Genomic DNA, 26,419 nt, shown 5'->3' with positions numbered 1-26,419 from the left:
AAAGATCGTCCGGCGGTCTTAGCCGGAGATCGTCTGAGATTTGGAGAGGAACGAATGGCACGATAGCCAAAGATAATGGCGTGCGACGCGGTTCGTTGGAGACAATCGGGAAATCCGCTCAGCACGGCCGCTTATCGCTCTCGGGGGAATTGGGCCGACAACGGACCGTGTGGGGTACGGGGGTGATCCCCGTCTTCGGAGCAACAGGGGTCCTTTGTTTCCCGGGGGCATCTCTTCTCCCCGTTGGCCTATATACATATACACGATGCCGATCCTCCAAGTACTTGGCATGAGCTGAGAGGTCTTGGTGAAGCTTGGCCTCACTGTAGTCCTTCACATGTGGAACAAGGTAGCTGTATACAGGACTACAGTTCACGCACTATGATATTCGTAGATACAATGGTAATACAGCAATGGGAATGTTCGTTCTATGGTAGGTTGCACATTGTGTCGGCCATCGAGACTCGTCGGGACCCCTGCACAGCTTATCTCCCCCACATGAACCGCATGCCTCCGGTATCTCGAACTTGAAGGATCTAGTATCTTGGGTTATCAGCATGCAGCAGCCGATCACGACTCCATAGCCGACACGATTACCATGCTGTCGGGTGTAATTTGGTATAAGTCGCTGTCAAAGCAGCATTGAGCTCCTCGGGGTGTGTCCCTTTTGCATTTGCGTTCATGCAACTTGTACGGGTGGGCGGGCATTGCTTCTTCAGAAGTGATCATCACAGTCGGGCATCCATAGTTCGAGCATCATCCGGCCTCCGGAATCAAGCGTGCCATAACGGCGCACCCACACACCAGAGATGGGCCTCCTAAACCGCCTCCGCGTCCCCGCCGCCGGCGGCACCACCGAAATCCACGGCCGCGACGCCCTGCTCGAAAATGACGACCTCCGCCCCCTCAAGCTCGCCGACCGCACCTGGACCCAATGGACCTACTTCACCTTCTGGTTCTCCGCCACCGCCACCGTATCAAACTGGTACGCCTCCTCCACCGCCCAGGCCCTCGGCCTCTCCATGTGGGAGTCCCTCGCCTGCGCTTTCGGGGGCCAGTGCCTCATCGCCGCCATCATCACCCTTAACGGTCGGCCGGGCAGCTGTTACCACGTCGGATACCCCGTCGTCTGCCGGGCCGCGTTCGGCGTCTACGGCGCGTGGTGGCCGACGTTCAATCGTGCCGTTATGGCTATTGTCTGGAATGGCGTGAATGCCGTGCAAGGGGGCCAGTGCATCTACGTGATGCTCCACGCCATCATCCCGGGTATCGCAAACATTCCCAACACAATGGGCGAGGGATCAGCGCTCACGACGGCGGGGATGATTGGCTTCGTCATCTTCTGGCTCATCACCTGTGCCTTCCTAGTCATCCCCGTCCCCAAGATGCGTGGGCTCGTCTACGCGAAGTTGTGCGTCTTCATTATCTCCGCCGTGGCCATGCTCGCCTGGACGGCCACAAAAGCAGGCGGTCTCGGTCCTGTCGTCCGGCAGGGCGGTACGGCGACGGGGTCGAGGAGGGCGTGGCTCATTGTGCAGTTCCTGATGCTCGGCGCGGCCAACTGTGCCACCTTTGCGAGTAACGCTGCCGATTTCCAGCGATACGCCAAGAAGAAGAACGATGTCATTGTCGGCAACCTCTTCTGTTTCCCCGTGGCCAACTTCATTGTGGCGGCGGTGGGGAACCTCGTCTGCGCCTCTAGCGAGTTGATCTTTGGCGAGTTAATTTGGAACCCAGTGACGCTGCTGGATAATCTCCAGACAGCCGAGTATACGGCGGCCAATCGAGCTGGATGTTTCTTTATTGCCGGTTGCTTCGCGTACTGCTGCATCTTCAGTTCCATCTTTGAGAACTCCTTGCCGGCTGGTAACGATATCGCGGCCTTGTTCCCCAAGTATCTCACCGTCCGAAGAGGCTTCTTTGTCTGCGCCGTCATTTCGTTTGCCATCAACCCTTGGTTCCTGCTGGTAAGTCTTGCCGAGCCCCTGAGCTCTCAACAGTCCTCGACCCACCTGTCAAGTACCATAGCTAACAAGCGCCAGGGCTCTGCCTCCGTCTTCGTATCCTTCCTCTCATCCTACCAAATCTTCCTCTCCGCCATCACGGGCGTCCTGCTGGTGAACTACTACATCATCGGCCGCGGCCGTATCAGCATCCCGGATTGTTTCACGTCCATGAAGTCAGGGGCCTATCACTACTCCCATGGCTGGAACATCCGTGCCTACGTCGCCTACATCGTCGGCATCGTTCCCAACTTTTATGGCTTCCTCAATAATATGGGTGTTTCGGCCCCCATTGGCGTCACAAGGTTCTACTTCTTTGCGTACTGGGTTGGTTTGTTCCTGTCCGGCTTTACCTTTTGGGTTTCCTGCAAGATCTGGCCGCCTCCGATCATGGAAGAGGGATGGGTTGAGCCCAAGGACTATGTGAGGCCCGAAGAGCTGGAAGGCGAGGGGCAGATGATTGAGGCAGTCGACATGCCCCATAGCGGCGAGGTGATGGACCATGAAAAAGGTCTTGGTGAAAAAGCGGCGCAGGTGTGGTGTAATGAACCACAAAGCTGCCGAGAAGGCGACACGACACATGAGATAGACCCGTTCAGATAATGCTAGTACGAATAGAATGTCAAGATCCCGAAAAGGATCGCAATCTGATTGATGATGGGAAGCTACCTGCTAAAGCTCAGCAAGAAGACTCCAAGCAAGTGGCCTGGGATGCATGATGTCTCGACCGTATGGTCTTCTAAAGACTAGGCACGGTATACGGGCCTCTGTGACTCCTAACGCCTCTTAAATTCACGCTCAACCCCAAAGAAGCATCCGCTCTAAAAGGACGAAACAGTGGTGACGTGCACCACCGCGTCGATATATAGGCGATTCCAAACAGTGCACGCCGTGCCAGGCTTTATCTTGAACATTCCGTTCGGGCCCATTAACAACGGCACCGTGTTCTCGAGTTTCACCTTGAGTTTGCCCGCGGCCAGGGAGCAGATTCGGACTTTCTCCGATTCAGCGGTCCATTCATGCGACTCTCCGGGCTTGATGACGATGACGTTGAAGAATATGTCCTCAGAGACAGTCACCGCTTGGTTGCTCGTGAGATAGGAGTTGGAAAAGGCCACATCTAGGGCATGGTAAGCATCGTTTTGTAAGTTAGCTGAGAAAATGCAAGACGTACTCGTTGCAGATTCGCTGCGTTCATCACGAATCCGGCCTGGGGCAACTTCCCAGTCTTCCATTTCCAGGGTGTCGGCTGGCATCGGGTTGCCACTAAGCGAAGAGGCATGTTCGATGGGCGTTGATGACTCGGCAAGAAGTGGTGTAGTAGCCGCTGAGTGCCTCGTGGTTCTTCTAGGCGGGTTAAGGGGTGGTTGGCTATCGGTTTTGTGAACGCTTGGAGCCGGCTGTGTCGATGGCGGCAGGGAAAAGGTAGCCACCGGAGTAGAGGTTTTGAGAGGTGGCTGAGATGCTGGAGGATATGGCAGGGCATATGCGTCGGCAGCGGTTGTCGCAGACGCGGAGCGGGTTGCAACCGTAGACCGTGTAGGTGGTGCTATCGGAGTCACTTGTGGGCTTGACGTTCCTTGGCCCGAGGACAAGAAGGAGCAGTTGTTCCTTTCTCTGCGGAAGTTGGATCGCCACTGACATCCGGAGCAGGCCTTGTTTCCAATCTCCTTCAAGAAGCCAGGAGCCGCGGCGGACATGACGACACATGGCTGAAGAAAATTTTCAAAAGGATCACTGTGCTTGTAGCACACGTGGCAACATGGTGTTGCAATATCGCCAGTGAGAAAGATCAGAAGCGCAACTGTGGCGAGGGGTGCCAAGTGCCCGATCCCAGTGTATTTCAACTTCCAAGCCTGAGGTAACAAGCGCCGTCGAGGCAGCTTGAGCAGCGCCTTCACATCCGGCCTTTCTATCGGTATTTTATACGCCGGAGAAAGGTGTCCGGAAAGGTATGTGAGCAGCCCATCTGAGGCGGCAACGCTTTGGCTCGAAGGCGGGGCCACAAGAGGTGGCTTTATAACCGTCATGTCATTCTTCAGATCTAACTTGGGAATGGCCCGGGATGGGGCCGGATCCACAGGCTTCGAAGTCGGACCCCACGAAGCTGGGTTCGGAGGTCCGGCCGGGCCCGATACAGGCTTATAGCCAGCAGTCACTGGCTCCGCCAAGGGAGGCTCGTCGCCCCGGAGCAGATTCTGCGAGACCACGATGGGAGCCGCGTATTTCGTGCCCACCCTCTTATAGTAGTCAACGAACGACAGGGTCCCGTCGAGATTGTCATTGAACTTGGAGCTGCGATGTTTTGCCTGTATTCTGTCAATATTACTGGGCTTTGCATCACCGGAAGAGAAGACTTACGCAGAAGTGTGCTCCAAGCCCATTCCACTTTGGAAAAATGACGCGGCAATTGCGCACCGGACAGATGTAAGGGTTTTGGGGGTCAGAATGAAACTTGTAATTTGTAGGGATGATGGCACCACATGTGGACTCGATGCCGTTGGGCGTCCTCCATTGCAGATACCCGCGAGGATGCGGGTTTTTCGTGAAAGTAAACTCTTGGTCGGAGCCTTGGGACGTTGGCTGCACACCTGTTAGTGAGATTCTGTGGGCTAGACAGTGCTTCTCTTACCAGTGCTTCTCTTACCAGTGCTGTTTTTGCAGATGGCGTCCCCGTGGTGTTGATCTCCAGGTCGTCTCCAACCTCTTTCTCTTCGTCATCATCCGTCACGTCATCGTCAGCCTCTGCTGGATCGTCGTAGTCCATATCCTCGTCCGAAGATTCAAAGACTTGTGGTTGTTCCGTCGCAATCGCCAGGGACAAGCCATCTTCGGTGCTTTTCATGATACTTGGCCTTCCGACCTCGAGGGCGTTTAGCAGATCCTGCTCTGTAGCAGTCGCATTTGACTTTTCATCGGGCGATCTCATGATCGATGCGCCATGAACACCAACGTCCGTTGCCCGCCGCTTAGCATCGCCCTCCGCCAAGTTCCCGGTCAGAGAGTGCTTTCTCTTGGACGATGCCTCGGATGCAGATCCTGCGAGGTGTGTCAGTCAATGGCAGTTTCGAATCCGTTCCTCCATGAAGCGCCGTCAAGAACGACTCTCAAACGGAGTGTGCCTGTGAGGCTCAATCCGGTAAGAGCTGGAAGGAGCAAGTTAACTCACCACCAAGCCAGTCCTTTGCATTCGCCGACTGTCCAGCAGAACTCAATTGACCTCCAGAAGCGTTGCTAGAGGCCCACGAATCTTGCAGAGCCTGGATCTTGGCATGCTGCGCAAGACTCTTCTTCTCGCGCGCCATGTCGAAATCTGAACCGCCCTCCGAAACTACCGCCTCGGCTTTGACTGCTAGTGGATCTTCGGGGTCGGGCTGAGCAATGTCGCTCACAATGCGAGCTGGTTCTGGGCTGCCTGAGTGCGTGCTACCGCTATCGTCGGATTCCTCGATACCTGAGCTTGGTTGAGCGGATTCCAGCTCTGGCGTGTTGGTGTTGCTCTCAGCCTGAGCTTGAGTAGGGGCAGAAGCAGGAGCAGAAGCAGGTGACGATAAAGTAGGCGCCGTAAATATCTTTCCGCCTAGTAAGGAAGTCGCCCAAGGTGGTGCCATTCCTCTATAAAGACTCGGCCTTATGAGCGGTTTCGCTGCTCCAGTCCGCTTCATCTTCCTGCCTGAAGGTTCCCCACTGCCGGAGGCGGAAGAAGGCGACTCTGTGCGGGTGGCATTGTTTGCTTGGGCTGTCGAGGCCGTATTGGCTGGTGATGTGACGTGGTTGAATGAATGTGAGAGCCCAGATGGTTGTGCGATCTGAGCGTTAGATGACATTGTTCGAATCCTTTGACTTGAGAGATGAAGTTGCTGCCCACTCATGCAGCTGCAAGCGCACTTCCAGATTGGAGATGCTGCGGGGGTCAAGTCCAGGTCCTATCACTTCCAACTGCTTCGCATCAAGTTGAGGGAGGCAAACGGTAGTTTAAGATATATATGAAGATCAGGTATTATAGCAAATGAGAATTAGATTCCGGCAGACGTCTGGGCGTTTGATCGTGAAGAGCAATGAGAGAGTGAAGAGAAGGTTGAAGGTTCAAGATGGACGTTGAAGGAGACGCGACGGGAAACGCCAGCTGCTGGAAACGCATGTGGCTAGGTTCAGGTACTCTCTCCCCTAAAGTTGGTGGTTTGGTACATGACAATCCAGCAAGTGCCTCCCCACACGCGACCTCGACGGGAAGTCATTAAAAAAAGCAAGTGCCAACGGCTGCCCCGAAGAGCCCCTTTCCACTTGCAACAAGGCAAGGTACCTCAAAGTGTCGACTTCTGAGCCGCTTAAATACCTGTCTAAATACCTGTCTAAATACCTGTCTAAATACCTATCTTCGTGTCAGAATTCGGAGCTAGATCTGGCTGATAGGCTGGGAATGCTAGAAAGACTGTATGAGCAGGCAGGTCGATGGGTAGTGACACCAAAATCGTGGATGCTAGTATGGATTTGTACAAGATATTCTACACTCAAGATGACCCCCATGACATTTACGCCTCGGTAGCCATGATACACATCATCCCAATTCGCCTACTCTCACATGTATTTTCCACTCATGCCCCAAGCAAACCCCCCCCCCAAGTAAAACGCAGTTGATCAACTACCGCTTCTTCTGCGACTTGGCAGTCTTGGCCGCCACCTTCTGCGCCTTCTGCTTCTGCTTCTTCTGCTTGGCCAAAACAGCGGCATTCTTCTGCTCCGACAGCCTCTTGGACGCCGCAATCGTCCACTCGTCCACCTCCATCGCCGCAAACTTGGCCTGCGCCTCCCTCTGTCCCGACAAGTTCCGCTCCTTTGCGAATCTCTTCTGCCTCAGCTTGGCCTTGCGGCTCATACCGCCAATGTTCATCTTGACCAGCCGTCCGATGCGCCAGTTATCCTCGCGGTACGAGTAATCATCCCGCAGCTTCAGGATCCTCGCGGGCTGCGTCGGCGCGCCCTTGGCCGTCCGGGGCGCGGGCCGCACAATCTGCGTGGGGATGCCAGAGGCCGAGATGGCGGGCGTCTCGACGGGCTTGGCGATGGTGTGTGCCGACATGTTGAGCTTGCGCTTGCGTTCGGCGTGCGTCGGGTAGGGGAGGACGTCGTCCTTGTTGAAGACGACGCCAATGTATTTCCGGTCAGGGTGGCGCGCGGGATCGCGGTAGTATTTGACGTAGCCCGTGGCCATGGCGTGGATCGTGTGGTCGCGGCCCATGATGCAGTTCTCGCCGGGCCACCAGAGGGAGCCGCGCTGCTTGTAGATGATGTTGCCGGGGATGACATACTGGTCTGAAGCAAGTTGTTAGCATCGAGCTCTTGACGGTAGTGATGGGCATGGAGTTCTCCACTGAACCCAACCCAAGATGGATGAATGACAAGGACAGAACAAACGTACCACCAGTGCGCTTCGCTCCCAGCTTCTTCGGTATCGTCCTCTTGGGTGCAAGCTTGTAGGCACCCTGCGACTTGACGGAGGCGTATCTTCGTCCGGCCACGAGGACGTTGGCGGCATCGGCGCGGAGGAGCTGAGCGGCGATCGATGTCGTCGATTGGATCGGTACGGTCGGCCGCAAGAGACCGGCAGCAGCGGCCATCAAGGGCCGCTGCAATTGGAATAGACGCATGAGGTGTGCTTCGTGGACGAGCTGCCCATATATCGTCAATTGGCAACTCAACTGGCTGGGTATTGCGTTCTCACCAATTGAAGCTTTGCGTGCACCAAGGGAGATGGGCTGAGAGTATTTTTCCGGCTGAGTCAGCGGGTTGCGATAGCGATAAGGATTTCGGGGGCGGGTTCCAAGATGCAGGTGGTCTTTTGGACAGCTATCCGTAGGCGCATTGACGCAGCCAGGCACAGGTTACAGCGACATTGCACAAGACGACCAACACCTCGAGCGATTACATCGATCAAAATCAAAGAGCAAATCCAGAGAGGATCTGCTCGTACGTTCATTCTGATACCTGAAGACACGAAACCGACGAGATGCGCTTCTTCGCCTCCCTCCCGCTGGTCCTCCTGACCCTCATCAGCTCGGCCCAGGCCCAGTTTGGCTTCTTCGACCAGATGTTCGGCGGCCAGCAGCAGCAACAGCAGCCCCAAAACGTCCCAAGTGACCCTTCACAATACCAGCAACGATACGACGGCTGTAAGATTTCTCACCACAATACCTGTAACCTGTAAAATCACAAAAGCTAACAAACGTAGCCTACTGCGAACACTACCTCTGCCCCGACACCCTCGCTTGCGTCCACTTTCCTCACCACTGCCCTTGCCCGTGGCCCGCGAACCAGGACAAATTCGAGCTCTCAGACGGCAACCGGATCTGCGTTTCGAGAGGCGGCTTTGCTGCAGGCGAGGCGGTGAGGAAGATTGAGTTGGCGCGCACGGGTCTTTTGTAAGGAACGAGGTTAGAGGGGTAGCAGGACGAATAGGCATTGCGAGGCGCACATATGTATCATGATTCTTCCATGATACTTTTTCTGGTTTCCTTTTCACATGGACCATAATGATGGATGTTATGAGACAGACAAGAGTTGATAGGACAATTCAGACTCTATTGAAAGTGCCAGGTTCTGGCCGAAGCAAAAAGCCTACTTAGTCGTGCCGAAATACTCCTCCCCTCCTCTGACGGCGGCAAAGACGCTGCCGACGGTGAACAGGAAACAGGCTGCTGCAATGACTGCGAAACGCGACGATTACAGACGCGAAGGCCCCGGAACGCCGCTAAAATCCCCATCCGTGATATCCACCCAGAACTCCTTCTTCGTGTGCCACGCCGTTGCCGGATGCTAATCTTCATCTCGACTCCAAAAAAGCGTCAACAGTGCGTGAAAATGCTCGTAATGCGTCTCCCGTATCGTCCTCCTCGGTACGGCGTGCCGGCTAAAGGTGAAATCAGCCAGCGATATCCGCCGCTCAGGCTCAGGCCCAAGCTCAGGCCTGGCCGTTGGTTGCCTCGCTCGGCCGGGGAAGAGCAGGGACGGGAGGCGGCCCGGCGCGGGCGGCGCGCTCCTCGTCGTCCTCCTCCTCCAGTTCTTCGGGGTGGCCCAACAAGTGGGCCACATCCTTCATTTCGTAGTGCTTCTTGCGCAACTCCTCGAAACGACGGTGCTTCTCCCGCTCCTCGGGCGAAAGGCCGGCCAGCTCATCATTGTCGCCGTGAGCACTGGCGTTCTCGTCGACGTGGACGGCCTTGAGGGCCTTTTCCTTGGACGACTCGCTTTCCGGGACCGCCTCTTCCGGCTCGCCAAGCGACATGATAGGGATATCATCCTCCACGCCAGGACCAGCACGAGCCGTGCGAGGCTTCCTCTCAACGTTGGGGTCCTCCGACATTTCCTCGTCGTCCGAGGGGTCCTCGGTGGGGTCGTAGTGCTTCGCATAGGGAGTCTTGGGCTCGTCAATCTTCATAGTCGACGTGCGCTCCTGCTCGGTCAGGTAGAGGTTGGCCTCGTCCCACTTGAGGCGCTGGGACGACTCGAGATCTTGCTCGTCGTCGTCGCCCTGCTGGGAGGGGGTTCGGCTGGATTGACGGCGGGAGCCCGAGGGGCGCGCAGCAGAAGAGGAACGGCGGTGGCCAGCGTTGTATTGGGTGTTGACGAGGGTGAGCTCCTTCTCGGTGAGGTCGGCTTCACCGGGTGATGTCGGGGGCGACTTTTGGTACGAGTTCTTGAGGATACCTGTTAATAGGTGGTGGTCAGTCATTGCGAGCTTCCCGGTGAAAGCTTGCGGTTGAGGTCTAGGATGACCGACGCCTTGCAGAAGAATTACTCACCTCTGGGTCGCTTGGGATGGGGACCAGGAGGGGAATGCGTAGGGGGGCTGCGTTCGACGATGGCGGCCATTTTGAAGGTTTATGCAACAACGACGGACTAAGCTAAGGTAGTGTGCGAAGCGCTGGGATTTTGGGTGAAGCAAAGGTAGAAGTCGTGGTACCCAGTCTCGTGAGATGTGTCGGTCAGGTCGTTGGTTTTTAGTTGGGTTTGGATCAGTGTGGCTCGGTTGGTATTAGGTGAGGTGGGTGGGTAGAGGGTAAAATAGCGGGGTTTTGGGAGATCTGGTGACGAACGGCGATGGTTTTGTTCAGAGGTGCTGCACTGCTTGGGGTGTTGCGTGCAGGCGTGTGCAGTGTGCAGTGTGCAGTGTGCAGGCTTGCAGCTGGGGTCCTGAGGATGACGAGGGGTGGTGGTTCGTGACCTGCAGGGTGCGGGCAGCGGGTGCTTGTGCGGGTGCGCCGACCATGGGTGTGGGCTGAGCTGTGCTTCGGAGCTGGGTAGGAACTTGGGACGTCCCTCTTCCTTTTTTCCCGCTCTTTTTTCTTTTCTTGGGTTGAACGGTGGAAGGGGGCTCGTGATGTTTGTGAAACAGGGAGATTGTTGTATTGGGACCAAGATTGTCGGGATGTGTCGAAGAAGAATGTGTAGAGGTTGTCGGGACGATCTGGGCTTATGGGGGGTTCGGAAAGAAAAGGAACCCAGGACTAAGGTGGGTAGCAAGAGTCGTGAGACTGACTGCAAGATGATGAACAGATGGAGGCGTACTGAGGGACTTTCTTGCCGTCAGGAGTTGTGGAATGTCAGGCAAATGACAGCGGTATGGTGGGCAGGTGAGCAGATGCGGCAGAGGAGCTGCCTTTTGAAGGTTGCCATCTTGTCTTATACCACCGGGCCATGGGCAATTGGCAGATGCAGCTCTCCCAGGACACCCACCCCTCATTAGCACATGGAAGAAAGTCTGGACTCGGGAGAAGGTGGCAGATGCACCACAGCTCATGAGGAGGCACGCAGGCACGCAGGGTAAGGTGGGTTCACTCTGTCACCTCGGGCTCTAATTATTCTCGAATACCTACACAGCAACATTACATCTCTCTTCCCAGCTGAGGTTGCATTCTCGGGCTTCTTCATGGCTTGCCTGCAGACACAGACACAGATAGATGGCGAGAGATGCCTGGCAGCTAGAAAGTGCTCGTGTGAGTGAGGTGGTGTGTAAGGTATCTGCGCAACTGCGGTATCCGGGGATGAGAGGGAGGCTGGGGTGGCCTTCCAATGGAAAAGAACTCCCCTCACCTACCTTGGTGAGTGAGGGAGGGTCTCAGTCACCTTTTTCGGGGTCGCTATCCCCTCCCCTCGTCCCACTCACCAGGTACCTACCTACCTTGTCGATTCACTCAGGTCGCTTTTGGGGGCCTCTCACCGGCTCACGCACCAAAGGGCCGCGTCTTCCGCGTCTGTCGCTTCCGAGAACCTAGAAGGTGATGATGGATCATTGACGTCGGGTGTCACTGCAGCTATAGTTCGCTTCCAGCGTCTTCTACCTAAGCGACCAAGGCAAGGCACAGTCAGGCAAGGCAGGGCATGTAAGACACATCAGACCTTTGCTGCGAGGGTACGAAGTAGGACTCAGGGTGATTCCAAGACGCAAGAGGTACCTCCCACCATGACTTCTGAAGGAGTACCTTATGCGTATCTTCATCCTTGTTTCGACTACATTAGCCTGTCGCGAGGTTGGGCTTGCTTGGGCGTGTTTGGGCTGGGAGCCGCAGTGAAGAAAAGGCCGCCATGCGTCAGGAAAAGGCGAGTGGTGGAAAAGCCGGAGCTCTGGCCGCCAGAGGTATCGAGTAACCTTGCAGACGATAAGGCAGATATCTCTTGTGGCCTTCAGGTATCCAATTCCCTCGTGCCTTGTATCCTGAGGTTCAAGTCTTCCAGAGTTCTCCATGTGGAAGGAAAATGGCAGGTGTGGACCCCGACCCCTGGGTCGCTCCTCCGCCGTTTGGTTGGTGCTCGACGTGCAGATGGTCTGTGCATGGGATCGCGATCGGCCTAAGCAGCCAGGTGCGAAGCAGCGGCGTGCCAAACACACGGAAGGAAGAGGCGATGAGCGGCTTCCCGCTGCTGCCTCGTGCTGTGTCGTGCACCGCCCAAAATTGTTCCTATTTCCAGATCTCATCCATACCTTGCTTGGTATCTCACTCTCACTCTCACTCTTACTCTCACTCGCACATGTCGTGTAATTCACTTTAGCCAATTCAGCCCTTCTCATCTCACTCGACGACCCTGAAGCTAGTTTCAGCTCACAAGTCAGTATGCCGACGCGTATTGACATCGAGTAAGACGTATCCAATAATCATTTCTTCTGCGACTCATGCCATCTTAATGAAAACCAAGTCAATTCGCGACATGACCCCTCATCTCCCTGCCTCCCAACGCACTTCGCTGCTGAAGAGACTCTTTTGTCTTGCTTACCCCCTCACACTCTGCCTACTTTCCAATGACTCTAGAGCCTCCCCACCATCGTGACGACGTCATCCGACATGCATCATCCCTCGTCAACATCCATCACCATCCACTAACCTTTCCACTCTCCACGATGGCTCGCTTTCTCTTCCCTCGTTTTTAACGCTTTCCCCTCACTCTGCTCACTGCTCAGAGCAAACCGCGGCTGTCATCCCATAAAGTGACCTCATGCCGCATCTCACAAACACACCCACAACCAATCCCATTTCCCCAAACTCACAAGTGAGATCCCCAGAGTTCATGCACTCCAGCTCAGACCAAGGTAGCGCAAAGTCATCATCGTGTAGGTATCCTCGGGCTCGCTCCTCCATGGGCTTCTGGACTGAAGCCCATCGGTCCATCGCCCCGTCATCAAACGCCCCGGCGCGGCCCACTAAACTCCCGTCGCATGGCAGCGTCATTCCAGACTCTGGGGTGCATCGTTCCCAGCTAGTCTCTTCGTAGTCCTCGTACACATTGGTTTCTACCTATCCGCACTCATCCCAATCATCTTCAAAGCCAACAATTTCACTTCACGCCGACCGTTCTTCTTCAGCGTTGAGCGTTCAAACCTGCATCTCACAATTGCCGATTTCCATATCCGAAGCAGGCAGGAAAGTTCCACTGCCTTCCGGACATCCAAACTTCAGGCTCGCATCCCCTTCGTCAACGTTGCACCTCATTTCTCCGAAACGCCGGGCCCCCTCAACACATGTTTGCTTTGACCTCCGATGAACAAAAACCCTAAATGATCCACTTCCACACACGGCCCGGTCTCGGCCGCCGTTGACTTTCCCGCTTCCGGCCCTCATCCCGCGTGGTTTATCCCGCCAAATTGCCCCGGTGCCCACCGCATTGGTTTCGACGGGAGGATTCTTCTCTGGAATGATACAAGGCCACCAAACATTGGATGGACACAAACAAACAAGTCCTTCTATTGTGTGCGATTTGTTTCGGTTTTCTCTTTCAAGTCTCAGAATACCCAAGAAGAATTCGCGCGGATTCCTGTCACCGAGGTTCAACTCCGTGAGAAGAGAGGTTGCACTAAACTACGATAATTCAACCGGCTGTGAGGAACATTGCCTGTCGGAAGATTCTTCAAGGGATAGCATACACTACGCAGTGATTCATTCTAAGCACACAGCCCTATGGATATCTCGTGAGACGGGCCGAAAAGGCTAATTCCAGCGGTTCAATAACGCCAATGGCTATGCTCGTTCAAGCAGACTTGCTTACAGCATCAAGTTGTGCGACCCTTGCCTCATATTTATAAAGATCCGTCACTCAACCTACTCTTTGGGTGATACAGCCTTGACGGTGACTGTCAAGGGGTCCCCCCCCCCCCCCCCCCCGCCTTGGCCTGGCGAACCATGGCCTGGAACTGGCCCTCGTTCATCAAATCCTTCATCACAATCTCCCTCGTCCTCTGGAGACCTTCCAGCTCATCGAGTCTCTCCAAGCTGGCCTCGAGAAGCTCGTCAAAGCCCTCCTGCGCGCAGATCTCCCGGAAAGCATGGTGCATCGGGACAGAGTCCGCCCGTACCATGGAGTTGGAATCGATCGAAAAGATGTTAAAGTGATCATGCTTCTGGATGAAATCGAACCTCGTCATAAGGAATCTCGCCTCGTGAAGAGGCATCTCCGGGAGCTTTCCGGCCAGAAGCTCCTCTGGCTTCATATTCTTCTCCTTTTCAATCAACGCCTTGGCCAGCAAAAATGCCGTCGTGGCGTGGTCTTGCTGAGCCTCGGCATCTGGATCCATGTCGGCGCCCAACATCCAGCACTGGCCCAAGAGCCAGCGCTTCTCCCTGTCGCAGATGAACTGGCAGGCCGCGAGCATGTCTTTTGATCTGGCGACGTGGTCGAGGAATCTGACGCGTCCGCCGACCAGCTTGTAGACTCGGTTCAGGATGTCGCTGGACACGTCCTCCTTGAAGACCTTTTGCCGGAACTCGTGTAGAGCTTCGACAGCAGGATCGCGGGGCACATCGCGGACGTCGGTCACGGAGATTCGCGTGGCTTGCCACTTGAGGTGCTCAGTTGTGCTATGGTCGTCGCTGGTGAACACTACCGTGACGAGTCGACTTGCCGCCCACATCTCTGCTCGCTGTTGGATCAACTCCAGAAGCTCGCGTCCGTCATCGTCATCTCGGAGGACGTGAACGCGGTTGATAATCAAGACTAGCGGCTTCCGAATGTGTCTCTGTCGCATCAGGGCCACCTTCTCCATCTTGTTGAAAGCTCTTTCGATGTCAAGGATGGCCGTCGAATCGCGAGGTCCCTTGAAGCTGAACAAACTTCCGATGTAGTCCTCGTGGAACTCAAAGTCAAGGGCCTTTCCTAGGCGAAGGCGGAAGACTTCGAGATCGCTATGGGCTTCGAGCATGGCGATCCCCGAGCCGTTGACCCTGCGCATCGCCTTGAGAATCATAGAGCTCTTTCCGGTGCCCTTTTCTCCCGTGATCAAGTGATATTGACCCCGGATACTCCCATCAATGATGCCGTCGATGTGTTCCTGCTCCGCGCGAGGAATCCATTCATTCTCACCCTCCAGACCCGTGAAATCATCAATGGTATGGAGCTTGTGAGGCGCCACGTGACGCCCTAGAGCCGTCAGCTCCGGTGTTGAGAAGCCTACGCCAAAAGCATTGTCCATCTTTCGCAGGACAAGGTCTTTGTAGTATGCGTGATAGGAGTAGCCTGCCAGACCGAGGACAGCGATGGAGCCAAAGGCTGTCGCGCTGCCCTCGACGACCCTCCAGAAGGTAGGTTTCCAGCCATGGGGTGAGTCTTCGGGGTCGCCATCTCCTTGCCGTTGCTTGTCGTGAGAGGATCCGGATTTCGGGCCTTGTTGTTCCACGACGATGAAGCGGGTCCGCGTATGGGCTCTGCTAGTAGCCTGGTAGGCCTAATCATCGATGGAAAGGCATGAGATCAGCTGGGTGGCTAGTCGAATAGCGATGATGGATGTGCTTACCCTCCATTGTTTCGAGAGAAGGTAGCGTCTAGCCATCCGTGAGTTGATGTCTTGTTCCGGACTGGGGCACCGGGCTCACGCGTTGTCACGCGGAGATGTCACGGAGGAGCTTCGCACTAGCAACGATGGTTGTTTCCACGCTTTCTCATAAACGGCCCCGAGAACACACACGCAGTGCAACTCTTTTCGAGCAGTTGTCAGGGTTGAGACGGGATCTAGGCCGTTCCAATATGACTCTTTCGAATTTCTTGGCAAAGCGTGCGCGTCCTAAGATGCACTTCCAAGACTACTGGCCAAATGGCCGTTTGTGTCGTCAAAAGGGACGGGAGGTGCAGAAGCACGGTGATGGGCCCGCCATTTTCCAAGTGGGCGATGATGTACAACCTTAACTGACTGCCGCCTCTGTTATGTGGTGGAGAAATAGGGGCTACTCTTCAGTGGATTCATGCGACAAGCCAAGTAATTACAGGGACCTTCCGCGGACCGCAGCCCCCTGCACTGTCCGCTGTCAGTGAGGATCCATAAAACTCATCTTCAACATCCGGGCATGAGCGAAGAGCACCCAACGGGATATCCACTGCAAATGCGTTCCGTTTCATTTTTTTCATACTTGGTGTCAGTTGTGTACTTTGATCTGCTTGGATAGTTCTACTTGATGCTCTTCTATCTAAAGAACCGGTATGCACTACAGTTCGTGGATCATGTTCAACCCGCCTAAGGTAATACTAATGGTACCTTCAAGTTATCTGAGTGCCTGTGTCCAATGCTACAAATTCAAGGCGCTGTTCTCGAATGGAAGGTACGCAGCGGAGATCTCTAGGTGGCATTTGCACGTCAGAAATGACGGAATACATGACAGAATACATGACCGAATGTCAAATTTCATAGATAGCGGATTTCTACCAGTTCTATCCCCATTCCCAGTTTCGACATCATACCGTCGCTCTCCCCCTTGGTCAACATCGAGCCATCAACTAATTAGCAAATCCTCAATTCTTACAACTATTGATACCTAGGTAGACACAGAGTCTTCTACTACTCCACTATCTTAGAGGTACTGAGAGAAGGTGCATCTTACATTTGCCGCCCTCGTGGAGAATGGAATTAACGACTTCCCGACGTACGATAAGACGGGAACTATCCAACACTCAGAGGATCGGCTGTCGTCAGCAGCTACTCGCGAGTAAGATTACGACCAATCACATAGACTACCGATAACATTCATAATCTAGAGAGCTTCATGGTTCATTGATGTACAAGTTTGGTGAAGTGTCGGTTCGGATGCTAGATTGACTTAGGTAGTATCATTGCTTAAGATTCTGATACCGTGCCTTCTTAGAGTATTTTCTCATCGCCATGTCCTATTCCATCTGGAGTCAGCTATCACATACAATGCCATAAGGTTCTTTCTCTCTCAAACCATGGCATTATGATTGTCCAAAGGGGGCCGTATGCGGGTGGAATGCGACGTGAGATACATCGTACGTAGAGGAGAACGGGGAGGAAAGGAGGCTCTTTTACTTCTACCCGGTTGCAGACGGTCTCGTTGTACTCGTTCGCCCGAGCTGTATGCTTCTGAAAGTAAAGTTCTCCGGGAGGGCCGCCGATAGGGGCATCAGTCATATCATGAACAATACCATCGACATAACATGGGTCAAAAAGTATGTACAGACAGTACCATGAACCGCGTATGATCTTCCGCCCACAATAAAATGCTTGAACCTCGAGAGAACTGTAAATTTGGGCTTTTCTCCGGTAAAACGTTTACTAAAGTCGCTTTCTTGGAGAGGAAAACTCTTTCTACCGGTATCACGTCCACTACCTCAAGGATGTGTGTTGTTAAAAATGCGTATAATTTCAAGTACAGCAATCTCAACGCTTGCAAGTCATGCTAAACCACGGCTGGATCCTGTCGTAAGCTCTACCTCGGCTTCTGTCTCAACAGGTTTTCTGCGGGCAACTCAACGTCGATTTGAGTATTTGTCGTTGCGGGAGACGTCCATCATAACCGCTCGAGGTAGATGTAGAACCTGAACACGCTTCACATCTTGAAGGCGAATAATTACGTGTCGATGATATTTCGGGAGCCATGCGAAACACACTTGAGCTACAAAGGCGTGCTGCGCGCGGATACATAACAGGAATTCATGAGTAGGCAGATGCTCCAGTTGTTGAGAATTTAACAACGGAAAATGGCTTCCGCCTGAGGTATCGACTGACTCTTTACCTTTACCGTCACTTGCCGGGCGTGTAGAGTAGACGTACGCGTACAAGACAGAAACTAAGCCTGGTGGAATCTCTATGTACCCCTAGCTCCCGAGGTCGAGGTTGGTTAGGTGCTCTTGGCATGTCGGTGGCTATGACGCGAGACACGGCTGAACCGCAGAGGGCGGCGATAACGTGCCTAATGCAAACGTCCACGTTGGATATTTCTGGCTCCTCTCCAGAGACAAATTGAGTCGGTAGACACTAGCAACGCCACAAAGGGAATCGCCGACGGGGTTGCTAATCCATAATCCACAGCATCCCCCCCACATGGCATTACGCTTGATTTTATCTTTAACCCTGGCTTAATTACCCCTTAAAAGGTCCGAACCATTCGGAAAGGAAGCGTGATTTGATTGAGGTCTCTGTGATTCGCTGACGGCTTCCCCGCAAAGTACCAGCGTCGCACTAAGATCTGCCCTCCGCCGCCCAAGCTCCCACATGCCGGGGCTTGGCATCCGACTACAGCCTCAATCCCTCCGGTAGACGGTGCGCGACTGCAAGTTGATGTGAAAACCCATACGTTGGACCGAGGACTGATGACGAGTCACTCATACGCACGCAGTTTGCAAAAGATTGCGATGTTGTGATTTCCCCTTGCTATGTGATTCCGGAGGCGTGATTGACCAAACGTGACGGTATCTTGTTCCCTCCTCAGGAGTCAGGGATGACATACATAAAGACGTCGGTCCATGGCGAAAGTCCACAGGTTTTGTTTGTTTCTCACCAACATCAGTCATTCCATTCTCCTCTGCTTCGATTCTTCACTCGAGTTAGATTCCGAGAATTCACACTCTTTTTGACTTTACTTTCGCTATTTTTCCACTTTGACATCTCGATCCAACAAGATGGTTACCGTTTCCCGCCTCGCTTTGGCGGCTATCGCACTCACCGGTGTCACTGCGCACCCGGGCGAGAAGCATGATCCTCACGTCCACAAGCGCGAGATGGCCCTGCGCCGATCTGTTGCCGCCAGCACCCGCCGGGCCCTCGACGCCTGTGCCGGCTCAGCTGCCGACGTCGCCCTCAAGCAGCGTGCTATCCAACGTCGCGAGGCCAAGCTCAAGGAGCTCCGTGCGAAGAGAGCCATCTCCGCCTCTGGTAAGTTTCCAAGTGGCATTTTCGTTCTTCCAAGCTGACATGTGACTCTTTAGCTCCTATCCGCCGCCGTGCCGAGAGTGACTTGACCACCTGGGCAGCCATTGACCACGAGTCTTCCGGGGGATACACTCTTGATACTGACCCCGCCACTCTCTTCGCCCAGAACACCACTTGTGTCGTCGTGCCCGAGACCACGATTGGTCCCTACTGGGTCGCCGGCGAGCTGATCCGCAGCGAGATGACCGACGGGCAGTCCGGCGTGCCTCTGCACCTTGACGTCCAATTCGTCGACGTCTCCACCTGCGCGGGTGTGCCCGAGATCTTGATCGACGCTTGGCACTGCAATGCTACCGGAGTGTACTCTGGTGTCTCTGCCACCGGCCAGGGCGGTCTTAACTCGACCTTTGGCCGTGGTGTTCAGCAGACCGATGATGATGGAGTTGTCCAGTTTGATACCATGTTCCCGGGCCACTACACCGGCCGTGCTACCCACATCCACGTCAAGACGACCACCGGCGCCACTGTTCTCGACAACGATACCTATGTCGATGGTGTCACCAACCACGTCGGCCAGCTTTTCTTCGACCAGACCCTCATCTCGGAAGTCGAGGCAGTTGCGCCTTACAACACCAACACGCAAGAGCTGACCCTCAACTCTGGCGATAGCATCGCCTTTGGTGAAGCGACTGCCGACTACGACCCCTTTGTCCAGTACGTCCTGCTCGGTGACGACGTCTCCGAGGGTGTTTTGGCCTGGATCACCGTCGGCTACAACACCACCGCCGACTACTCCAGCTCTGCTAGCGCCGCTGCCCACTACTACGCCGAAGGCGGTGTCGATACTTCTTCCGGAAACGGCGGCGGTGGCCCCGGAGGTGACGGTGGCCCTCCCAACGGTACCTTCCCCAGCGGTGCCGGTCCCAGTGGTGTCCCTCCCAGAGGTGCCGCTTCTGTCCCTGCTAGCTCTGCTACTTCTGCTGCCGCTGCCAGCACCACGACTGCTGCTTCCAAGGGTGGCTGTGCGCGCAAGCGTCACTTGTAAGTTTGGTGAGGAGGATCAAAAGGCGGGCTATTAGCTGCTTTGCTGGCGGGGCCATCTCGGTGTCTGCCGTTGAAGAACGTTGACAAAGTAGTTTTTGAGTGTGGATGTGAATTTGGTGTTCTTTGTTTTCTGAAGGTTATATTTTGGCGAGAATGTTTGTATGTACATTATCGAGAAAAGGGTGGTGGAGATGAGCGCAAGTCTTGCCTAGCACTCTCCTGTTTGGATTATCGAATCAAAAGAATTCGCAATCTCTAGCATTAGAACAGCCCACAATCAGCGTTGAATTGTAGTCTTGACTACCGTACACTATACAAACATTTGACTTTTCGCTTCCGAGTTCCTCATTAATCATCATGAAGTACATGTATGGGTGAAGGGGAGTTATGAAAGACAGCAATACCCGTGCTGGTACTTTCCGTGCATGTATCCGGCTGGATCGCTCCAATGGCCATCAGGGCAGACATCACTCAACTATCGCGGTACTGGCGGACGAACTCATGCAGCTGCACAAGAGAGTCGTGTCCAACTTTCTGCATGTACGCAGATCTCTTGTCTCCTACGATGGCGACGTGGACAAGCTTCCTTGCGATCCAGCATAGCTCGCTGTTATACCGGATCATGCCTGCTTTTTCAAAGGCGGCGGGCTCTATGCGGCCCCTGATCGTATCCCACATGCCCTCCCATCTGGAAACGGCACGTAGCAGGGCTGGTGCACATGCAGGCAAGACTCCCATGAGATTGGCCGAAGTCACCATGCCGTTGAGTGCTAGTGTTGTTAGATAGATATCCTTCTTGCGCACATCGCAGCGGTAGAAGGGGTGAACATACTGAAAATCAGTAGTTGTAGGTCCGATCCATTGATATCCTGGAATGGAAAACTTCCCATGCCGACCCAAGTCTCTGCCATCAGCGCGTCGGTGCATTGTTTGACGGAACAAATCCTCCTGGAACCATCGGTTCCGAGAGAGTTTGCCGCATCATAGTACTCTGCCGCGTTTTTGGCATCCCAAAGCTCCAAGGGGCTTGGCAGGTCACAAGTCAACTCTGCAGGCGTCATCGATGGTGGTGTATTGAACATGCCGCACTGCTGCCAGTCTCCTAGTGCAGTCCAAATTGCTAGTCTGCAAATCTATCAGCGACGTGTTTGATTACCTGAAGAGTGAAGAAGACTCACCTGATCTTTGATTCATTACGCACAAATTCTTCGTATTGGAATATGGGGGCATGTTTGGTCTGTGCCAGACCGAGAACCCTTACGGCCGATACAAGCTGTGGAAGTCGCTGGGTTCTGTTCTTCCTACGTGATGCTACATCATTTCTGAAGAACTGGACGGAGTGGATCATGAGGGCTGCCTGTAGTGTCTCTTCAAGCTTGTGGGTAAACTCTGGCGCTGAGCCGGGGGGCATCAAACGCTCAAGGCATCGAAATATGTACTCCTCCGCAAGGTTGAGATATCCACGAGCCGCGAGGGCATCGTCACTTGGAGGTGATCTTAGAGCCCCAGATAGCCCAACAGCCAAGAGAAGCTGCTTTGTTGTATAGTCACTGCCAAAGTCTGGCCGATGGACGATAGGAAAGTCAAGATGACTGACTCGGAAGTAGGTCGCAGAAAATTGGCACAGATTTCCTGCCGAAAACACTGAGTTTGCCGTGTCAAGATCGAACGTGCCGTCATACCACTGGTTTGTAGCAACCAGAGTGTGATGAAGCTCTTGCAATCCCGAGATGATTTCGGCTGACCGCGGTTCCAGGCTCTCTGGCACCAGAAACGACACCCGAGTGTTGGCTAGTATGTTTTCTGACAAGACGTCCAAGGAATTGAAATCTATCAGCTCAGGGGCAATTGTTGATGCAAAACCATATGGGAGGAACGTGAAGTCATCATCGATCAGCATGCTTGGAGGGTATTGCGTGGGCATGCCCTTCATGGTCGGATCGATTCCATCGCCCTCGGTTCTCGCAGCTGCTTCGCTGGCAAGGAACTCGAGTATGTTTTCCGAGTTGGGATTTGTCAGACCGAGAAGAAAAGCGACTGTGATTTTGGTGCGGTCCTTGTCTTTATCGGGTGTGCCTGCCGCGGTGGTGGCCAATGACGAGGATGGTGTGGATGAAGATGCATCCGTGATCACGGAAGTGCTCTCTCCCAACCGGTGATATGTGCATGGCAGCTTGCGAGAGACGCATCGCACGCAGGGGTCAGAGGTATCGCATGACTGTTTGCTGTGAAAACAGGCGTCACAAGCGCGGGGTTTCTGGCCGCGCTTGAGATTCGGAACGGTTTCTTGGTCTTGTTTCTTTGGGCAGTGGATTGTGTGCTTACGGCACACATCTCTGTCACACTTTAGTGGGATTTTCGGCATGGATGTGCGCAAGATAATACGAACCGTCTTGCAAATGCCTTTTCGCAGTACAGGCACTTGTACCTAGCGGATTGAACGTCTGCGAAATTGTAAGTTCCGAGGTCAAATAGTTCCCGAAAAAGTCAATCAGACGCTAAACACTAGCTCAGGCGGGTTGATATACTACAAAAAGGTTGATTGGGAAGAGGCAAGGTGAATTCTGTCACATGGAAAAGCTGGAACGAACTGACAGTACATTGATAACGACTACCGACAAATCGGGAGAATCATCACTGTCAGACGGGGAACTAGGCGAAGATCGCCCGGAATAGACAAGGCTCTAGGACTAAAGGGGCAATATTTGACACAAAAGAAGAAATTCGGGAAGGATTCACGCAAGAAGGATGGAAATAAGAAGACTACCTACGTGTGGATTCGTGGCGGCGTAGATGAGCGCTTCTCTGATACTGCTTCCCGCAAATAGCACACGTATGACCTCCGGTTGAAGGAGCGGCCATGGCGGGTCCGGCTGTCTACCGGCGGCGTAGTTTTAAGAATCCCAGTAGAGATAAAAGGCTATTCGAATTGGGCTTAGGATTCTCAGTAATCAAATCGCGTTGGTTGGCAGTGGGCTTGAATGAACGACAGAGAATGTGAAGATGGTGGGTTTAAGCCGATGAACGCGTTCGGAATGACGCGGGATGGCAGGATGGGAGACCCATTATTACGCGATAAGGGGTCAAGCGCTGTCTGTGACCGGAGAAATCCCACCCCCGGGGTCTCGATGAGGTCTGGTGGATTCACTATCCCAATTGGGACAGAACTCTCGCACCTGCATGCCGTGGTGGGGCGGTCGACGAATCACAGCGCCCTTGGTCTTGGCATAGAATAAAGGGAAAGAGGCTACTCCCCAGACTTTTATATCCATCTTGACCCTTTCCTTCCTCCATTTCTCACCATCATCAACTTCAACTGCACCGGTCGGAAAACTCCGGAACAAGAATTTCCTTTTACAATCATAGTTTCGTAGTCATATGCATTAAACGGATAAACTTACTTTATCAGTAGCACTTTCTGCACCAGAAAGCTTTCTAATATGACACAAATCACAGCCACTTTGCGGCTATCGCAGCGCAATGCATCAATGGGGGCCCCGTATAAAATGATCATTCTTTCTGATGTTAAACGCATTGCCCTCGGCCTCCGGTGGTCTTTTATAATGTCCGTTGCTACGCTCTTTCCTACAAACGACAGAGCTGGCCCATTTGACACCCTCTTGCTTTTCTCGGCTTTTCACCAGCTCGATGCACGAGTTTGACTGACCCTGTCAAGTGGTATTATAAGATGTCCAGCCTATGTAAGTCAGTTCTATCTCCAGTTCTTCCTCGGACTCTCGGGGTCCTCGATCGTTAAGAAACATCACTCGACGAAGTCCTAGCATCGTGACTCACCATTTACTAGCTGTTCTGCGGTTTCATCCGTCGAGGCTGGCTACTCGAGCAGAAGTTTGCGCCCTTCATCTTTCGTCCACATCATCTATACCTAGATCTCAGCACCATCGCAACCAGAGCCATGCGAGATCAAATTCTACAAAGACTAGCATCGTACCACAGAACAGTCTACCGTTCGACAGCCAAATCATCAAACCTCCCTCCAACGCCGTCGAACATGTGTTGTACGTCCAGCATAGCATCACGTCTCGATACCCTCGCCGCTGGCTAACACCAAGATAGAACCACCTTGGACAGCATCGTCAACTGGGCACGCCAAGGTTCCTTCTGGCCCTTGACGTTCGGCCTAGCCTGCTGCGGTATAGAAATGATGCATGTATCCATGCCACGTTATGATCAGGACCGTCTCGGCATCATCTTCCGCGCTTCGCCTCGACAAGCCGATGTCATGATCGTGGCTGGCACGGTCACAAACAAGATGGCACCTGCTGTTCGACAATGCTACGACCAGATGCCAGACCCGAAATGGGTAATCAGCATGGGTAGCTGTGCCAATGGAGGTGGCTATTACCACTACAGCTACTCCGTCGTGAGGGGAGTGGATCGGATTATACCTGTAGACATCTACGTGCCCGGGTGCCCACCAACTGCAGAGGCCCTTCTACATGGCGTCTTCCTCTTACAGGCGAAGCAAAGAAGGACGAAGATCACGAGGATGTGGTACCGGAAGTAGACCAATGGGTAACGTCATGTACTTTACTATTCGGTGTATGTTATCTTTGTTTCTATCTCTCTGCCGCAGCCTCTCCACCTCTGATGCCAGCCATCGTATTAGTTTGCTGGACCTACCTTTCATCACCTCATAGTTGACGATAGAGAATGTGAGAAAATGACATCAAGTCTGCAGTGGTTGAGAGTCCCACCTTTCGCCTAGTACAACGATGAAGCATGATGATTGGTCTAGGCCTAGGACCTTGAGTTGCATGGAGCTGAGTACCAAACACGGTATCATGGGGTTCGCCAACCATGGACAAGGCACCACGATGAGGCTTAAAAATCATTTTTCTGCAATGTGGAGTGAAGGTAGCTTGATCATCGGACTTGAGATTATTCGACCTGCTGTAGCCTGTCAGCTTACTTGCGCTCCAGATGCCAAGGCGCTTCGCACGTATTCCCCCACGCTACGCCCAAAGCCAGTTGCCCGACGTTGCACACATGGATTCTTGTCAGCACAACAGGTTCCCGGCTGCCTGATTCAGTTAAGGCTAGCATTCATAGAAACCGTAAGCCATGCTGATTCGACTGCGCCGCTGCAGTGCTTCTGGCAACGGCTTCCTCCTTTTACAGCGAGAGGGGTTCATGAGGCAAAGATGCCATGCCCAGAGAAGTGACATTACTACTAGAATCAGAACTTAAATACACGGACATCGCGTTGGGGAAGTCTCGCCTTCCACGACTTCTTGACCTCTGTATTTTATCTCCGAGGAAACTGTCGCCTTGCTAGGGCTTCACGACCACCAGACTTCATCCCCGGTCACTAACATGAGGGTCCAGTTACCAAGAGCTCCCGTGCTTTGGTTCTGCGTGTCGCTTGCGCGTACGATTCTTGGAGAACCGCTTCCTGATCCTACGGGCGAGTACAACGTTGGTGCCCGGCGTTTTGTGGTGCCCTTCTTAGACGAGAATGACGTCGTGTGGCCAAAGGGTGTTTCTACGGAATACCTCGTAACGCTGTACTATCCTACCGCGGATGAGAAGCCTTGCCCGAAGCCGTACCTCGATCCCGAGCTTGTCAAACTGTACACCGATCTGTGGAATTACAACATCTCTCACTTGACGTCGACGCTGCGGTTGAACGCGACTTATCTGGCCGAGGAAACGGGCCCCACGCTCCTCCTCGGACCTGGTGGCTGGGGTGTGCCGAGCGGTGGTAACTACATTATCATCTCTGACCTGGTATCGCATGGTAAGCTCGCGATCCCTCAACTTGTTGTTGTTCAGGCTGACTTAGTATCAAACGAAGGATACGTCGTTGCTGCCTTTGATCACGTTTACGAGCAGCCCTTTGTGCGGTATCCCAACGGCACGGGTGTCTACGGACTGCCACCGAATTTCGGCAATTACACCCTTGACTGGTTAGAGGACTTGCATGCCGTCAGGGTTAGACAGCAGCTCCACTTCATGGATTACATCCCTTCACTTGTGGCAGAGCTCAAGGCACCCTTCAAGACCAACGACTTTGGCACGTTCGGGGTGTCTTTAGGAGGCTCTGCTGCTCTGACCGTAGCGCTGGAGAGCGATGCGGTGGCAGCCGCTATCAACGTCGACGGTGGTCACTGGGGTCGACTGAATAGCACATCCGACTCGGACCTGAAGAAGCCTTCGATGATTCTCGGCTTTCAGGGCCACAATGCGAACTCGGACCGCACCTGGAATAACTACCGGGCCTGGCAGACTGGCTGGTGGCGTCTGTTCTCGGTGGACGGAAGTTTGCATCCTGACTGGTCCGACCTGGGATTCTGGAAGATGTTCGGCACGACACGTACACAGGGGCCCATTGATGGAAACAGGATGGTCCATATCTCGAGGACTTTCATCCGAGCCTTCTTTGACGATGTTCTGCGTTATGTCAACCAGCCTCTTCTGGATAGCCCTTCTGAAGACTTCCCCGAAGTGCATTGGGATGAGATCCACAACGGACAATGAATACAGCAACTTTTGACATCATAAAGAGTGATAATTAGGTTATCCATCGAAGTGTGCATCGAATGGCGGTTCGACAGTCAACGAGTGCCATACTTCCTCTCCTGCCGCTTCCCGCCATCATCGCGCTAGGGAAAAGTGTTGTTCTAAGACACGGGCGTCGTACTCGAAAGCGACAGCTCCCCGGAGTTACCATCGCAGTGTCTTCAACTTTGAAAAACTACAGAGTTATGGT

General features: G+C 53.7%; 10 protein-coding genes across 10 annotated transcripts; 5 read left to right on the top strand and 5 right to left on the bottom strand.

The window, feature by feature from the left end:
- Positions 1 to 606: 606 nt before the first annotated feature.
- BDP81DRAFT_373038 (NCS1 nucleoside transporter) lies at positions 607 to 2,606 on the top strand (the record flags this gene model as incomplete). The annotated part of the gene is made up of 2 exons (XM_060586670.1): positions 607 to 1,967; positions 2,043 to 2,606. The coding sequence occupies exons 1-2, from the start codon at positions 810 to 812 to the stop codon at positions 2,604 to 2,606; spliced, it is 1,722 nt and encodes a 573-aa protein (XP_060446556.1). The 5' UTR covers positions 607 to 809.
- Positions 2,607 to 2,824: 218 nt separating this feature from the next.
- Positions 2,825 to 5,830, bottom strand: BDP81DRAFT_393618 (uncharacterized protein; the record flags this gene model as incomplete). The annotated part of the gene is made up of 5 exons (XM_060587846.1): positions 2,825 to 3,123; positions 3,178 to 4,312; positions 4,365 to 4,586; positions 4,651 to 5,042; positions 5,173 to 5,830. 5 exons carry the CDS (start codon positions 5,828 to 5,830, stop codon positions 2,825 to 2,827), a joined length of 2,706 nt encoding a protein of 901 aa, XP_060446555.1.
- An 815-nt stretch (positions 5,831 to 6,645) lies between these two features.
- On the bottom strand, positions 6,646 to 7,651 carry BDP81DRAFT_317752 (ribosomal protein L27; the record flags this gene model as incomplete). Its single annotated transcript, XM_060584287.1, has 2 exons — positions 6,646 to 7,316; positions 7,423 to 7,651. 2 exons carry the CDS (start codon positions 7,649 to 7,651, stop codon positions 6,646 to 6,648), a joined length of 900 nt encoding a protein of 299 aa, XP_060446554.1.
- A 359-nt stretch (positions 7,652 to 8,010) lies between these two features.
- Positions 8,011 to 8,426, top strand: BDP81DRAFT_393616 (uncharacterized protein; the record flags this gene model as incomplete). Its single annotated transcript, XM_060587845.1, has 2 exons — positions 8,011 to 8,173; positions 8,233 to 8,426. 2 exons carry the CDS (start codon positions 8,011 to 8,013, stop codon positions 8,424 to 8,426), a joined length of 357 nt encoding a protein of 118 aa, XP_060446553.1.
- Positions 8,427 to 8,746: 320 nt separating this feature from the next.
- Positions 8,747 to 10,126, bottom strand: BDP81DRAFT_215593 (uncharacterized protein). The gene is made up of 2 exons (XM_060582708.1): positions 9,803 to 10,126; positions 8,747 to 9,707 (listed from the first exon to the last, which is right to left on the bottom strand). The coding sequence occupies exons 1-2, from the start codon at positions 9,870 to 9,872 to the stop codon at positions 8,962 to 8,964; spliced, it is 816 nt and encodes a 271-aa protein (XP_060446552.1). The 5' UTR covers positions 9,873 to 10,126; the 3' UTR covers positions 8,747 to 8,961.
- A 3,500-nt stretch (positions 10,127 to 13,626) lies between these two features.
- Positions 13,627 to 15,536, bottom strand: BDP81DRAFT_373028 (uncharacterized protein; the record flags this gene model as incomplete). Its single annotated transcript, XM_060586669.1, has 2 exons — positions 15,280 to 15,536; positions 13,627 to 15,210 (listed from the first exon to the last, which is right to left on the bottom strand). Exons 1-2 carry the CDS (start codon positions 15,313 to 15,315, stop codon positions 13,627 to 13,629), a joined length of 1,620 nt encoding a protein of 539 aa, XP_060446551.1. The 5' UTR covers positions 15,316 to 15,536.
- A 2,856-nt stretch (positions 15,537 to 18,392) lies between these two features.
- BDP81DRAFT_393613 (Intradiol ring-cleavage dioxygenase) lies at positions 18,393 to 19,687 on the top strand (the record flags this gene model as incomplete). Its single annotated transcript, XM_060587844.1, has 2 exons — positions 18,393 to 18,645; positions 18,699 to 19,687. The coding sequence occupies 2 exons, from the start codon at positions 18,393 to 18,395 to the stop codon at positions 19,685 to 19,687; spliced, it is 1,242 nt and encodes a 413-aa protein (XP_060446550.1).
- A 470-nt stretch (positions 19,688 to 20,157) lies between these two features.
- On the bottom strand, positions 20,158 to 21,619 carry BDP81DRAFT_460537 (uncharacterized protein; the record flags this gene model as incomplete). The annotated part of the gene is made up of 3 exons (XM_060593669.1): positions 20,158 to 20,456; positions 20,519 to 20,811; positions 20,865 to 21,619. The coding sequence occupies 3 exons, from the start codon at positions 21,617 to 21,619 to the stop codon at positions 20,158 to 20,160; spliced, it is 1,347 nt and encodes a 448-aa protein (XP_060446549.1).
- A 1,359-nt stretch (positions 21,620 to 22,978) lies between these two features.
- BDP81DRAFT_426216 (NADH-ubiquinone oxidoreductase 20 kDa subunit) lies at positions 22,979 to 24,463 on the top strand. Its single transcript, XM_060590277.1, has 3 exons — positions 22,979 to 23,387; positions 23,492 to 23,705; positions 23,764 to 24,463. Exons 1-3 carry the CDS (start codon positions 23,375 to 23,377, stop codon positions 24,212 to 24,214), a joined length of 678 nt encoding a protein of 225 aa, XP_060446548.1. The 5' UTR covers positions 22,979 to 23,374; the 3' UTR covers positions 24,215 to 24,463.
- Positions 24,464 to 25,023: 560 nt separating this feature from the next.
- Positions 25,024 to 26,187, top strand: BDP81DRAFT_318009 (platelet-activating factor acetylhydrolase; the record flags this gene model as incomplete). The annotated part of the gene is made up of 2 exons (XM_060584314.1): positions 25,024 to 25,447; positions 25,505 to 26,187. The coding sequence occupies 2 exons, from the start codon at positions 25,024 to 25,026 to the stop codon at positions 26,185 to 26,187; spliced, it is 1,107 nt and encodes a 368-aa protein (XP_060446547.1).
- Positions 26,188 to 26,419: the final 232 nt, after the last annotated feature.

The sequence above is a fragment of the Colletotrichum phormii genome (genome assembly GCF_030913505.1).
Source record: "Colletotrichum phormii strain CBS 102054 chromosome Unknown BDP81scaffold_8, whole genome shotgun sequence".
Taxonomy (NCBI): Eukaryota; Fungi; Ascomycota; class Sordariomycetes; order Glomerellales; family Glomerellaceae; genus Colletotrichum; species Colletotrichum phormii.
This window is presented reverse-complemented; position numbering and strand designations above follow the sequence as displayed.

Bases quoted from the DNA above. Each gene is read 5' to 3' on its own strand.
- BDP81DRAFT_215593 (XM_060582708.1), bottom strand. From the start codon at position 9,872: ATGGCCGCCATCGTCGAACGCAGCCCCCCTACGCATTCCCCTCCTGGT. The intron at 9,708-9,802 runs GTGAGTAATTCT...ACCTATTAACAG, and splicing joins CCATCCCAAGCGACCCAGAG to GTATCCTCAAGAACTCGTAC.
- BDP81DRAFT_426216 (XM_060590277.1), top strand. The intron at 23,706-23,763 runs GTACGTCCAGCA...ACACCAAGATAG, and splicing joins AACGCCGTCGAACATGTGTT to AACCACCTTGGACAGCATCG.